This window comes from Vidua chalybeata, chromosome 7 (assembly GCF_026979565.1).
Source record: "Vidua chalybeata isolate OUT-0048 chromosome 7, bVidCha1 merged haplotype, whole genome shotgun sequence".
Lineage (NCBI taxonomy): Eukaryota > Metazoa > Chordata > Aves > Passeriformes > Viduidae > Vidua > Vidua chalybeata.
In genome coordinates, this window is record NC_071536.1 from 38,528,821 (window position 1) to 38,541,745 (window position 12,925).

The 12,925-nt window shown below is 54.9% G+C and overlaps 1 protein-coding gene across 1 annotated transcript; it reads left to right on the top strand.

Moving 5' to 3' along the window:
- The first annotated feature begins 6,395 nt into the window (after positions 1 to 6,395).
- Positions 6,396 to 12,234, top strand: LOC128791085 (collagen alpha-1(I) chain-like). Its single transcript, XM_053948450.1, has 3 exons — positions 6,396 to 6,404; positions 9,348 to 10,208; positions 11,007 to 12,234. The coding sequence occupies exons 1-3, from the start codon at positions 6,396 to 6,398 to the stop codon at positions 11,463 to 11,465; spliced, it is 1,329 nt and encodes a 442-aa protein (XP_053804425.1). The 3' UTR covers positions 11,466 to 12,234.
- Positions 12,235 to 12,925: the final 691 nt, after the last annotated feature.

Here is a 12,925-nt window from a genome sequence, read left to right on the forward strand (position 1 = left end):
CATTGGAAATACAACATTTGGTTATCTCTGAACGAGAGCAAGGAGCCGCTCCAGTATTCCCCGCGAGTTTCCCTCCCTGGTGCACAGGGCAGCATCCCTCCCAGGGAAGCAGGATTAAATCACCCAGGGTTTGCTGGGAGAAGTGCCTCCAAGAAGGAGCAGAGCTCTGGGTGGGAGGAGCACGAGGAGATCCAGAGATTAGGAGCCTAATGGAGTTTGGAGGGGCCGCATTCTGAATCTATCAAACCCTGACATTTGAGGGAGCTTTATATTTTCCTTTAAGAGTAGTGCAGACCCCAGTGAATTATATAATGGAATATGTCTCCCCAATGTAATCAAAGTTGACCTAACAGATTTGTCTTTCTGGTGGTACAATCCACTGAAAATCTTTAAGGAAATCAGAACTGGATTCGAACAACAAAGAGGAAAAATCACTTTTTAAATATAAAACAGGCCTAGAGAAAGCAACTCCTGCCAATTAGAAATACTGCAGCCATGGAATGGTTTTGATTGGAATGCATTGCTCAGGAGCCTGCAGTAATCCCTTGGGATGGGACACCCAAAGGCAGCCAACACCACACCTGGAAAGCAGCAGCACTGACCTGAACGCTCCAGGGGAGGCTGAATAAATCCAGTTCAAAACACAAACGTGTTATTGATTAGGCTTGAGGAGAGGACTCCTTCCTCATCCAGAGGAACAAAAGCAAAGGACTTCAGGCTTGCCTCATAATTGCATTTCAAAAAGCATTTTCCCACATTTCCCTAAAGAAATGGCTCTGAACTGGCACAACATTAATTGTTTGATTTGATTCGATCCCTCGATATAAAAGCATGCAAATGAGCCTCCCCCCAGATGGTTTAATCACACCTTAAGTCAACCTTACCTGTAGCTAAAATATCTCAGTTTTAGGATTGCTGTTAACTGAAGAATGTAATGCTGATTTCTGCAAAGTTAAGAGCAAGGAGTAAAATTCTAAAAACCCAAATTTCTCTTGCCAAGCAACTGAGCAGAGGAACCTGGATCAGAAGGCAGAGCCACTGCTGGTCTCTGAACACACACAATAAAACCAGTCAGATTCCATTTGTTAAAACATGTGATTCAATTAATTTCACCATCTTTACTGAATAATTCACTTGATGAATCAATTCTTCTGGTAAATAAGCACTTCTACATCCCATTGACCTCTGTGTGGGCAAAACTGATTTTTTTTCTCTTGGCATTGATGTTCTTTGGGGCCAGGAGAGAAGGTGGCTGGGTCAGGAGGCAAATCCAGAGGAACCACTGAGGAGCCCCTGGCACCGATGGACCCACCTGTGCCCAAGGCAGACCCTTCCCAGGGGGAAGGGAACCAGGAGAAGGTTCAAGCCGAGCCCAGCAGATGAGCAGCCCCAGGGAATAACCCCTGGGAGAGCCCCACGCTCGCTCCAACCAGCCCAGGGGATGATGATGCATTTGGAGACTTTCCCCTCGTTTGGTTACCTCCCAAGAGCCCCTTGGCCATGAAATAGGACGTGGGGACTCTTCAGGACAGTTTTTTATTTGGCTGGTTCCGTGACTGGTGAAAAATGTTATAACATTTTTAAAAACGAGGCTTTCCAGTAAGCACCTCCAATTTCCTTAAAATGTTTGCCGTGGAACCTTTATCTCGGAGAAAAGCTAAACATAAGGACACAGAGACAGAGAGGAGATATTCCTGCATCTATTTGGAGAAAGCTCATCCATAAAGAAGCAAATTGCCATGGTAATTATCACTCCCTTACTTGTAATTGTAGGAATAACCGTGCATGGGTTATACATATGGACCGCTCTCACCCCGCGTGCGCTAATTCTCCCTGGAAAGAAATGATCTTTTATGGAGCACAAGTATTAAATGTGTTCTGGCAGCGGGGAGCGCTGCCTGAGCGAGGTGCTCTGCCACAGAGCAGAGATGGAGCCGCTCCTGGGGCGCTGCAGGGCACCAGCAGCCCACCCTAAACCGGGGAGCAGCAGTTCCTTGGGTTTCCAAAGGTATCCCAGCCCACCCTAAACTGGGGAGCAGCAGTTCCTTGGGTTTCCAAAGGTATCCCAGCCCACCCTAAACTGGGGAGCAGCAGTTCCTTGGGTTTCCAAAGGTATCCCAGCCCACCCTAAACTGGGGAGCAGCAGTTCCTTGGGTTTCCAAGGGCATCCCAGCCCACCCTAAACCGGGGAGCAGCAGTTCCTTGGGTTTCCAAAGGTATCCCAGCCCACCCTAAACTGGGGAGCAGCAGTTCCTTGGGTTTCCAAGGGTGTCCCAGCCCACCCTAAACTGGGGAGCAGCAGTTCCTTGGGTTTCCAAGGGTGTCCCAGCCCACCCTAAACCGGGGAGCAGCAGTTCTGTGTCCCAGCCCACCCTAAACCGGGGAGCAGCAGTTCCTTGGGTTTCCACAGGTATCCCAGCCCACCCTAAACCGGGGAGCAGCAGTTCCCTGTTCCAGCCCACCCTAAAGCAAGGAGCAGCAGTTCTGTGTCCCAGCCCACCCTAAACTGAGGAGCAGCAGTTCCCTGTCCCAGCCCACCCTAAACTGGGGAGCAGCAGTTCTGTGTCCCAGCCCACCCTAAACAGGGGAGCAGCAGTTCCCTGTCCCAGCCCACCCTAAACCCAAGGAGCAGCAGTTCCCTGTCCCAGCCCACCCTAAACCCAAGGAGCAGCAGTTCCCTGTCCCAGCCCACCCTAAACTGGGGAGCAGCAGTTCCTTGGGTTTCCACAGGTATCCCAGCCCACCCTAAACAGGGGAGCAGCAGTTCCCTGTCCCAGTCCACCCTAAACCCGAGGAGCAGCAGTTCCCTGTCCCAGCCCACCCTAAACCCAAGGAGCAGCAGTTCTGTGTCCCAGCCCACCCTAAACCCAAGGAGCAGCAGTTCCCTGTCCCCAGGCAGCCTGAGGATCAGGGTGTGCTCCAGGACAGCCCTGGCACAGGCACAGCTGGGACCTGCACTGGGGCACGGCCAGTTCCCACCAGGCTCCCTCCCAAAACCCCCAGACAACAGGGGCCACGTGGGCACCATGAGTTGGTTAAGGATCAAAGGGGTGAGTGGATCTCCACGGTCTGGGCTGGGGACTTTGTTCAAACTGTGGCAAAACTTTGTGTAAAATGAAACTCAGATCTGCCTTAGAAAGCCAGGCAAGGGTTAATATTTATCTCCTCTGGTCACTGCAGAGAACCTGTTCCAAGAGGCCAAGGAGCTGGAGCACTCCTGTTCCTGTTCCAATTAGGCACTGGGAATAAATCACCAAATTCTGCTGAGCAGTGAGCAGGGAGATTTGGGAATGACAGCTCCCTGCCCGCTCACCTGGGCCTCAAACCCTGCAGGGCAGACACACAAGCAGAGTCCCAGCTGGCTGCCCCTGGGTCCCTGGAGCTGCCCAAGGCCACGCTGCTCAGGGCTTGGAGCACCCTGGGATAGTGGAAGGTGGCCCTGCCCATAAAAACCAACCAGCAAACAAACAACACCAAAAAAAATCCCCACAGAAAACAATAAATAACCTCATTTTTTCATTTGTGTCCTTTTCTACTGAGATAAAGGAGGTGGCCAGGCCATACCTTTGCTAGTCCAAGTAGTGCAGGAATATTTCAGATCACTGCTCCCACAATTCCACCAAGGAAATGTTCCACAAGAATCTCCCCTCCAAACCCCTGTGCCCCAGCCCTGTCTGCACAGAGAGCCTTTCCTGCCTCCTCAGCCCCAAAATTCAACTCCTCAGAAGAGGTTTTTGTGATTTGATTTAACTGGTTTTGACTCATGGATGTTTCCAACAACTGCCCTTTGGAAACCTGGAACTGGAATCTCTCATTAGTCAGATTTTTCTGCCTTCTGCAGGGAGCAGCAACTGCTGCTGTAAAATTGTTTATGAACAGTGAAAAAAAGACATGGATTTCACGTATGGCATCAAAAGGAGGGGTTTTAATCACGAGTACAGCAAATAGTCACAGGGCTGGAGAGCAGCGCTGCACCTGCAGCAAGAGTGGGGGGGGGATTTTTTTGGTCAGCCCTGACTGCTCTCCATGTGCAAGGAACAGAGAAATTGGAAATATCCTACGCTGAGCACTCGTCCTGCCTTTCACTCCCAATACTTGTACGTGTGTGAGGAAAACACTAACTTTTTTTACAAATTTTTTCCTCTGATTTTTGGCCTCAAGTTTACATTAAAAAAGTAAAAAAAAAAAAAAAAAGAGCCCCTATTCCTATTAATAAACGCAATTAAACTGCAAGCTAGCATGTTAATTCTGGCTCTTAGTGCTTCCTAATCTGTTTTCTTTCCCCTCCAAAAACAGCTCCAGGACGAGGCTCTGTCCTTCTGGAGCAAGTGCCTGAGATCCCACAGATTCCCCCACCCGTGTCCTTTATCCCCACAGCCCCCTAAAGCTTCACACACGTCCCTGAGGGGTGCCACTCTCGAGGAGCAAACAGGCAAATGACCATTAACAGAGAGCCCTAATTGCATTTGGGATGCAGGGAGAGGAGAGGAGAGGAGAGGAGAGGAGAGGAGAGGAGAGGAGAGGAGAGGAGAGAGGAGAGGAGAGGAGAGGAGAGGAGAGGAGAGGAGAGGAGAGGAGAGGAGAGGAGAGGAGAGGAGAGGAGAGGAGAGGAGAGGAGAGGAGAGGAGAGGAGAGGAGAGGAGAGGAGAGGAGAGGAGAGGAGAGGAGAGGAGAGGAGAGGAGAGGAGAGGAGAGGAGAGGAGAGGAGAGGAGAGGAGAGGAGAGGAGAGGAGAGGAGAGGAGAGGAGAGGAGAGGAGAGGAGAGGAGAGGAGAGAGGAGAGGAGAGGAGAGGAGAGGAGAGGAGAGGAGAGGAGAGGAGAGGAGAGGAGAGGAGAGGAGAGGAGAGGAGAGGAGAGGAGAGGAGAGGAGAGGAGAGGAGAGGAGAGGAGAGGAGAGGAGAGGAGAGGAGAGGAGAGGAGAGGAGTCTGTTCTTTGTGCCCCAGCCCTGCGGGCCCTGCTGCTCCCGGGACACAGAGCCCATCATCATCCCAAGACACACAGGCCATCATCATCCCGGGACACAGAGCCCCATCAGCTCCCCGGGACACAGAGACAGCCCAGCTCAGCTCCCCGGGACACAGAGCCCCATCAGCTCCCCGGGACACACACAGAGCCCAGCTCTGCTCCCCGGGACACACACACAGCCCATCCATCTCCCCGGGATGGACACACAGCCCAGCCCAGCCCAGCCCAGCCCAGCCCAGCCCAGCCCAGCCCATCTCTCTGGGACACACACACAGCCCATCATCACCCCGGGATGGACACACAGCCCAGCCCATCTCTCTGGGACACACACACAGCCCATCATCACCCCGGGATGGACACACAGCCCAGCCCATCTCTCTGGGACACACACACAGCCCAGCTCAGCTCCCCAGGATGGACACACAGCCCAGCCCATCTCTCTGGGACACACACACAGCCCATCATCACCCCGGGATGGACACACAGCCCAGCCCATCTCTCTGGGACACACACACAGCCCAGCTCAGCTCCCCAGGATGGACACACAGCCCAGCCCAGCTCTCTGGGACACACACCCAGCCCATCATCACCCCGGGATGCTCAGGCTGCCCGGGTCCTGCGCTCCCCAGGGCACGTTTCAGATGTGGTTTTTAGAGCTGCTCGGAGCCCGAGGAGGCAGGCTCAGATCCGATCTGCTGTGACAGGTAAAGGGCACCGTGCAGGCTCCTGAGCTCCTGCTACAGGGGGAATGTGCTGGGATGTGCAGCACCCTTTCTGTGCCGGGCACAGCCACGGCCCCCGCGCTCCTGAGCAGAGAATCTCCCGTTTTTGCTGGGGTGAAGAACCCCCTTCCCCTGTCTGGACTTTCCTCCTCCCCGGTGCAGAGCCACGGCAGGAATGGCAAACCAGGAACGGGGAGAAGGCAGCACCACAGAGTGCCTTCAGCAGGGGAAATAATGCACTTTGAAACAAACCCCTCCGTGTAAAACCCAGGCACTTCAGGGAAGCAGCAACTGCAGGAAAGCCTAAATCATGTGGACATCTTAGAAACTCCTCCTGGTTTTGCACTGATCCAGTCGGGAGGAAAAGTTTACATTTTCACAGACCCCAAGAATGATTATGCATGAAGCTTCAGAATGCCTCCCCCCAGAGCAGGTGCATCCCCTCCTGGAGCCCAGACACCTCCCTGGCACGCCTGGCCACAGGCACCGACAGCCTCTGCTCACTTTTGAAAGAAAAGGTGCCATCAGCTTGCTTTAAAAGTTTGCATTTTGATCTATGTAATGGGCTTTGTACCTCATATAACTCTCAGACATGCCACGAGGCTGTTCCCTCGCAGACAATGCCACTGGGCTCAGCAGGGCTCCTGCAGTCACACTCTCAGGAAGAAAAATGCTGTAAATAGTAAGTTACAGGCGTCTATTTCGAGATGCATGAGGTCGGAAAGTACAAAAAAAAAAAACTGCAATAGTTTCTACTTCTCCAATTCCATCGAAAAATCCCAGAACTTGCTGCTCGGCCTTTGCAAGGCTCGTGTTTGTGTTCCAACTTTTCCCACATATTTGATGACGACTGTTTTCGCCAGCAGGGCGGCCAGACTCCCTTACAGAGCAATTACACAAGGAATTAATTATAGGAAAAGCAGACGAGAGCAGCACCGAAAATAACTCGAGGTCAGATTTATGCCGTGTGTGGACTTGACGTAATCAGACTGGAGACCCCAAAAAGAGCCTTCCAAGGGGAGCCCAGCCCCAGGCACTGCTCCCATTGGCAGGGCAGGAGCCCCCAGTGGGTTTTGCTCTTCCTGCCAGCGAGGAGCTCCAAGGAGCAGAGGAAGTTTCTCACACCTGAGGAACTGCACTTTGTCCTGGAGGAAACCTTCCCCATCTTGTAATTACAGCACGCCAGGTCAGCAAAGCCTACCCCCCGTTAACTGCAGCCTCTTAACTCAGGGTGCCCTTCCCGCTGCAGCTCTCGTTTTCCCAAATATCTGCCAGGCTGTGGGATGAACCCCGTGCCATCCCAAAGCAGGGAGATGCTGCCTGGAACATCCCCAGCCCTGCTCAGGGTTCTGCTGCTGGAGCAGCCCCAGCGCTGAGGTTTGGGCCAGCTCATAGAAGTGACAGGTGGGAAGACATTTCCTTCACCCCTCTCAAACAAGGATCCCTTCTCCAGACCTCCTCCCACAGCGACAGGAGCCAGAGCTGGCGGGTTCAGGCCCCGTGGTGGGTGCCCCTCACACCCCCACAGCCTTATCCAAACACCTCAGCACCCACGGACGGGAGGGATGGACACAGCAGGAGCTGCAGGCAGGGCAGGGCCACCTGCACGGGAATCCTGCTGATCCTTCTCAACAGCCACGTGGAAATTCAACTAAAAATAGGAAATTTGCCTGTTGGAGAGAATCCAGAGGAGCCACGAGCTGCTCCAGGGCTGGAGCCGCTCTGGAGCCAGCCTGGGAGAGCTGGGAATGCTCCCCTGGAGAAGGGAAGGCTCCAGGCAGAGCTCAGAGCAATCCCTGGGAATGTTCCCCTGGAGAAGGGAAGGCTCCAGGCAGAGCTCAGAGCCCTGGGAATGTTCCCCTGGAGAAGGGAAGGCTCCAGGCAGAGCTCAGAGCCCTGGGAATGTTCCCCTGGAGAAGGGAAGGCTCCAGGCAGAGCTCAGAGCCCTGGGAATGTTCCCCTGGAGAAGGGAAGGCTCCAGGCAGAGCTCAGAGCCCTGGGAATGTTCCCCTGGAGAAGGGAAGGCTCCAGGCAGAGCTCAGAGCCCTGGGAATGTTCCCCTGGAGAAGGGAAGGCTCCAGGCAGAGCTCAGAGCCCCTTGCAGGGCCTGAAGGGGCTCCAGGAGAGCTGGAGAGGGACTGGGGACAAGGGATGGAGGGACAGGAGCCAGGGAATGGCTCCCACTGCCAGAGGGCAGGGATGGCTGGGAGATTGGGAATTGGGAATTCCTGGCTGGGCTGGAATTCCCAGAGCAGCTGGGGCTGCCCTGGATCCCTGGCAGTGCCCAAGGCCAGGCTGGACAGGGCTTGGAGCAGCCTGGGATGGTGGGAGGTGCTCCTGCCCATGGAACTGGATGGAATCTGGGGTTCCTTCCAGCCCAAACCATTCTGGGATTCCACGGAAGCGCAGCAGATCAGAAACATCCCCATCCCCTGAGCTCCACACCCCTGGAGCAGCGGGCAGTGAACAGCCAGAGCTTCCTGCAGGGCCCCCAGGCTGGCACAGCCCCTCTGTCCCTGCCCCGGGAGAGGTGGCTGCTCTCACACCCAGCTGGGCTCTGCGTTTTTTTGATTTTTTTTTTAATTTATTTTAATAGTCTTCTGTAACACTTTGAGTTCACCTGTGCCCAAATCCAGCTCAGCTCAGCCCCAAAGCCAAAGCAGCTGGGTTTTATAAGCATTTGCTGCCGACACTTATGTTCATGAGGATTTTCCCCTTCTACAGCTTTATTTTCCCTAAAAAGTTGGTATTTTGCACTGCTCTAACTCAGGTAAATTTAAGGGCTTTTTTTGAGATATTTTATCGGCAGGTTTTATTTTTCCCCCACACCACTCTCTGGTGGGAATCTCTAATTTCCCCTTTGGAAATCAGGCACATCTAGAGGCGAGGCAGAGAAATGCCACGTGGTAAACTTAAATACAGATGTGCTCTCCCAACACCCGAAATTAAGCCATTGTTATTCCACCATTCAGGAATCCAATGACTCCTAACCATAATTTAGCTAAGATCAAGTGCAAAATCTGTTTAATAATACCCGATACATCCTCTATCCTGGAGATTATATCCTGCATTTGCAGGGCATTGACTCCGTAATCTAACAGGTCTTTTCCATCTCTGACTTCTATTAGCCCATGAATTATAACAAAAGGACCATTAGGCAAACCATAATTGTGGAAACAGCCTCTGACACGAGAGTAACTCCTGCCATGGCAGGGAAAACTAAAATTAAAACACAGACAATTGAAGGGAGAGCATTCCCTTTATCCAAGTGTTAAGTCGCTCGATTCAAACCAGGAAACAAAACTCAGTAAGTCACAGAAAAGGCTTTTTTTTTTCCCCCCTCCCCATCTCTGCAGAGAAAAGACTTTGGGCAGCACAGCAGGTGCTGGTTCGTCCCTGCAGGAGGGATGGGACCGGGGGTTTATCTGGGATATTTTCCTTATCTGCTGCCTCTGCCCAGCCCGGCTCGTCCTGCACCCTGGAGCCGCTTCTGCCAAGAAAAGTCACATCTCCCCACGAGCTCCACCCGGGGAAGCACAAAACCACAGAGCAGCCCCGAAGGCTGGGGGAGGGCAGGGAGCGCCCAGCCTGGCTGCCCGGGCAGGGGCTGGGAGGCGCGGGCGTCCTCCAGCAGCTCGGGCTAGCACGCTCCTGCAAAGGTCAGCGGCTCTGCAAACGCCTCCGAGGGACACCGGGCTCCAGGCGGAGCCGCACGGGCAGCGGGCCGGGAGCCACCCCCGCTCCTCGGGCAGGGCTGCCCGGGGCTCCCGGCCCGTCCTGGGCACCGCCCTGCCCCGGCCAGGAGGCGCCTTCCTCCCCAGCATCATCCTCCCGCAGCACTGCGCCCCGGCCCCACAGCTCCTCCGGCCACCCTCCTGGCCACGGCACGGACGGGGAGCACTGGCCAAAGGGCCAGGAGGCCTGTCAGGGTGTCAGCGGCCAGGGAGCACTGGCCAAAGGGCCAGGAGGCCCATCAGGGGTGTCAGTGGCCAGGGAGCTCTGGCCAAAGGGCCAGGAGGCCCATCGGGGGTGTCAGTGGCCAGGGAGCACTGGCCAGAGGGCCAGGAGGCCTGTCAGGGTGTCAGTGGCCAGGGAGCACTGGCCAAAGGGCCAGGAGGCCCATCAGGGGTGTCAGTGGCTGGGGAGCACTGGCCAAAGGGCCAGGAGGCCTGTCAGGGGTGTCAGTTGCCAGGGAGCTCTGGCCAAAGGGCCAGGAGGCCCATCAGGGGTGTCAGTGGCCAGGGAGCTCTGGCCAAAGGGCCAGGAGGCCCATCAGGGGTGTCAGTGGCCAGGGAGCTCTGGCCAAAGGGCCAGGAGGCCCATCAGGGGTGTCAGTGGCCAGGGAGCTCTGGCCAAAGGGCCAGGAGGCCCATCGGGGGTGTCAGTGGCCAGGGAGCACTGGCCAGAGGGCCAGGAGGCCCATCGGGGGCGTGAGTAGCCAGGCAGCTCCAGCCCTGCTCCCTGAGGCTCCTCACCCTGCAGCCCAGGCCTCGGTGCCCAGCGCAGACCGAGCCCCACAGGTGAGGCAGGGGTCAGCCCGTGGGGACAGCCCGTGGGGACAGCCCGTGGGGTCAGCCCGTGGGGACAGCCCGGTCCCGTCCCGGCAGGATGGCGCTCAGCCTGTGCTGGGAGCAGGGCTTGGAGGAGCCTCTCATGGTCTGGGAGCAGCAGAGCAGCCCAGCACTGGAGCGAGCCATTCCCAACGCCTTCCTGACACAATCCCCAGCTTTCGGCGCTCCACATCTCCCCAGCTCAATGAAGAACCACTTTCCACATGAGCAGCTGCTCCTTTCCCCCGTTACTTCCAACGCGGCTGTTTATGCAGAACGCACTCATTAGAGGCAGCTCTGCAGCCCCACCTCCTCACGCCGAGAAAGAGAGGGGCCGATCGCTCACCTCCGCACGCCCGACTGCTGCCGAGGGGCCGGGCTGCCTCCCGGCCGGCTGCATGTGCTGCAGCAGGCTCTGCCAGCTGTGCTCTGCAGCGTGCAGCAGCCCTGCAGCACATCTGCTGGGCGCGGGCTGCCAGCCGTGCCCCGCCGCGCCACACCGGGCGGCAGAAGGGGGCCGGCTGTTATTTGTGGAGCAGAGGGATGGATACCCACAGCAGGGATCAGGAGGACTCCCAAGGTCGCTCCTGTTTGCAGCGGGGTTTGAAAGCGGGTCTTTGGTAAAATTGTACGTTTCTGCCACGGCGCGCTCGGGACCACGTTAACGCTTTCACCTAAAAATCAGCTTTACGAGGGGTCCAGGAGTTGGCAGCAAGAGCTCTCCTTGAGCTAGAAGTGGCCACATCTGAACTGCGTTTCTCATTACAGCCAGATCCTGAGGAACATCCATGCAAAGAGCTGTTGGCCAAGCAGAATCCACGGAAAAGCAGATGGCAAAGTCCACTGGAGTTCAACGGGGCAGTGACAGCTGTGACGCCCTCGCTGCCAACACTGCTGCACTTCAGAGCCCCTGGCCTGGGCAAATGGGCAGGAAATGATCCTGCACGGCCAGGAGAGACATTGGGGCTTGCCAGGAGAGACATTGGGGCTTGCCAGGAGAGTGAACATTGCCTCTCTCCAAACTCAGGCACCCCAGAACTGCCCAGCCCTGGTTCTGCAGTCACTGCCTCGCCCCAGAGCACATCCCCACTTCTCATTGCACACACTCAGCGAGGCTGCAAAGGACCCCGAGTTGGAAAAGTGCCCCCAGCCTGCCCCTCTTTGGTTCCTCTCTCAGAGAGGATTTGGTGGGACACTCAGAATTTCCAGCACGTTCCCATCTGCTGAATTTCAGCCTGGAGCACTGGGTGCCATGGCATGGCATCTTCTGCACCAAAAGCAGCAACTCCTGGTTTATTTTTCCCTTTCCCTGAAGGAGGAGCTCCACAGTATTAACCCCTATGAAATATTATTAATAAACTCGGGAAGGAGCTGGGGCCAGATGCATGAAGCCAGGATTCCTTGCTGGAAGCACAGAGTCCAGCACAAACACGTGGGAGTGTTCCCAGGGCTTGTACAGCCTCTGATCCCTACAGAAAATGAACCTGCTCCAGCTTCCCATGGCACAGGCACTCCTGGCATTGCAATGCCAAGGGTTTCTCTCAGCCCCTGGTTTACTGAACCTGCAGCTTTCTCTCCTAAGATGCCTCCAAAGGCAGAGAGCAGAGGTTTGGAATTCATTTTAGCACCTCCTCACTAACAGCAGGGACTTTCTCATGGTTACATTGTCATTAAACCATATTTTGCTTGCAAATCTGTTAAAAATGGAACTCTAACCCAAATGTATCTTATGGAATATGCATTTCTCATCGTGGCCCTGCTGCTCGCTTACAGATGAGGAAAGCATTGTGAGCACATGAACTGTGTTTGTTCGTGTCAGGAAATGCAATGAAATAAAAATGTAACAATTCTTTCAGTTCTATAAGTTTCATCTTCAGGAATTAGCACAAAGAATCATTTTTACAGAGGTTTACAGGAGAAAAGACATCAGGATGCAACTTGAAATTCATTTGTAATAGGCCCAGATGTGTTTTATTGTCCTTCCTTGTGCTCGCTGTTACACAGGAGATTATTCATGACATAAATATTGTGATTGTATGAACTTGGGGTGCTGTTCTTTGGGACCCTCCACCATTTACATTTTATAAATATTTCTGTAAAATGTTGTGACGCTGTGCTGACCAGCCCTGAGTTTCAGCAGTTTGTGATGCCATATACTCACATGCCTGTGGCTGCAAAATTCCTGACCAGGTACTGGAAGTCCCATCACTCAAAAATCACACCCAGGAAAAAGGATACAATGAGAGTCCCTTGCTGGCAGCTTCGGGGAAAGGCTGTGTTCTGAAAACAGAGAGTCCTGAGCCTTCACCAGCTGCAGAGACAAAGGCCAGAAGGCCCCGAGGCAGGAGCAGCCAGCCCCGATCCCATGGACCCCCAGATTCCTGCTCTCCCTGCAAACTCCTGCCTTTGCCATCCCTAACAACAGCGAGGTAGAGCTGCCACAGCTGAGGGCCCCAAACTTCTTAAATGGCTCTGAAGGACAATCACGCAGCCGTGTGACAATGACACAGCTCCTCCAGGAAGGGCTGGGAGCACCCCGGAACCGCAGAGTCCCAGAGCGGCCGGGGCTGGAAGGGACCTCATCCCAATTCCACCGCCCCAGGCTGCTCCAAGCCGTGCCCAGCCCGGCCTGAGCCCTGCCAGGGATGGGGCAGCTTCTCCACAGGCTGGCAGGGAGGGAGGGAGGG

Bases quoted from the DNA above. Each gene is read 5' to 3' on its own strand.
- LOC128791085 (XM_053948450.1), top strand. The intron at 10,209-11,006 runs GTGAGGCAGGGG...TTCTCATTACAG, and splicing joins GCGCAGACCGAGCCCCACAG to CCAGATCCTGAGGAACATCC.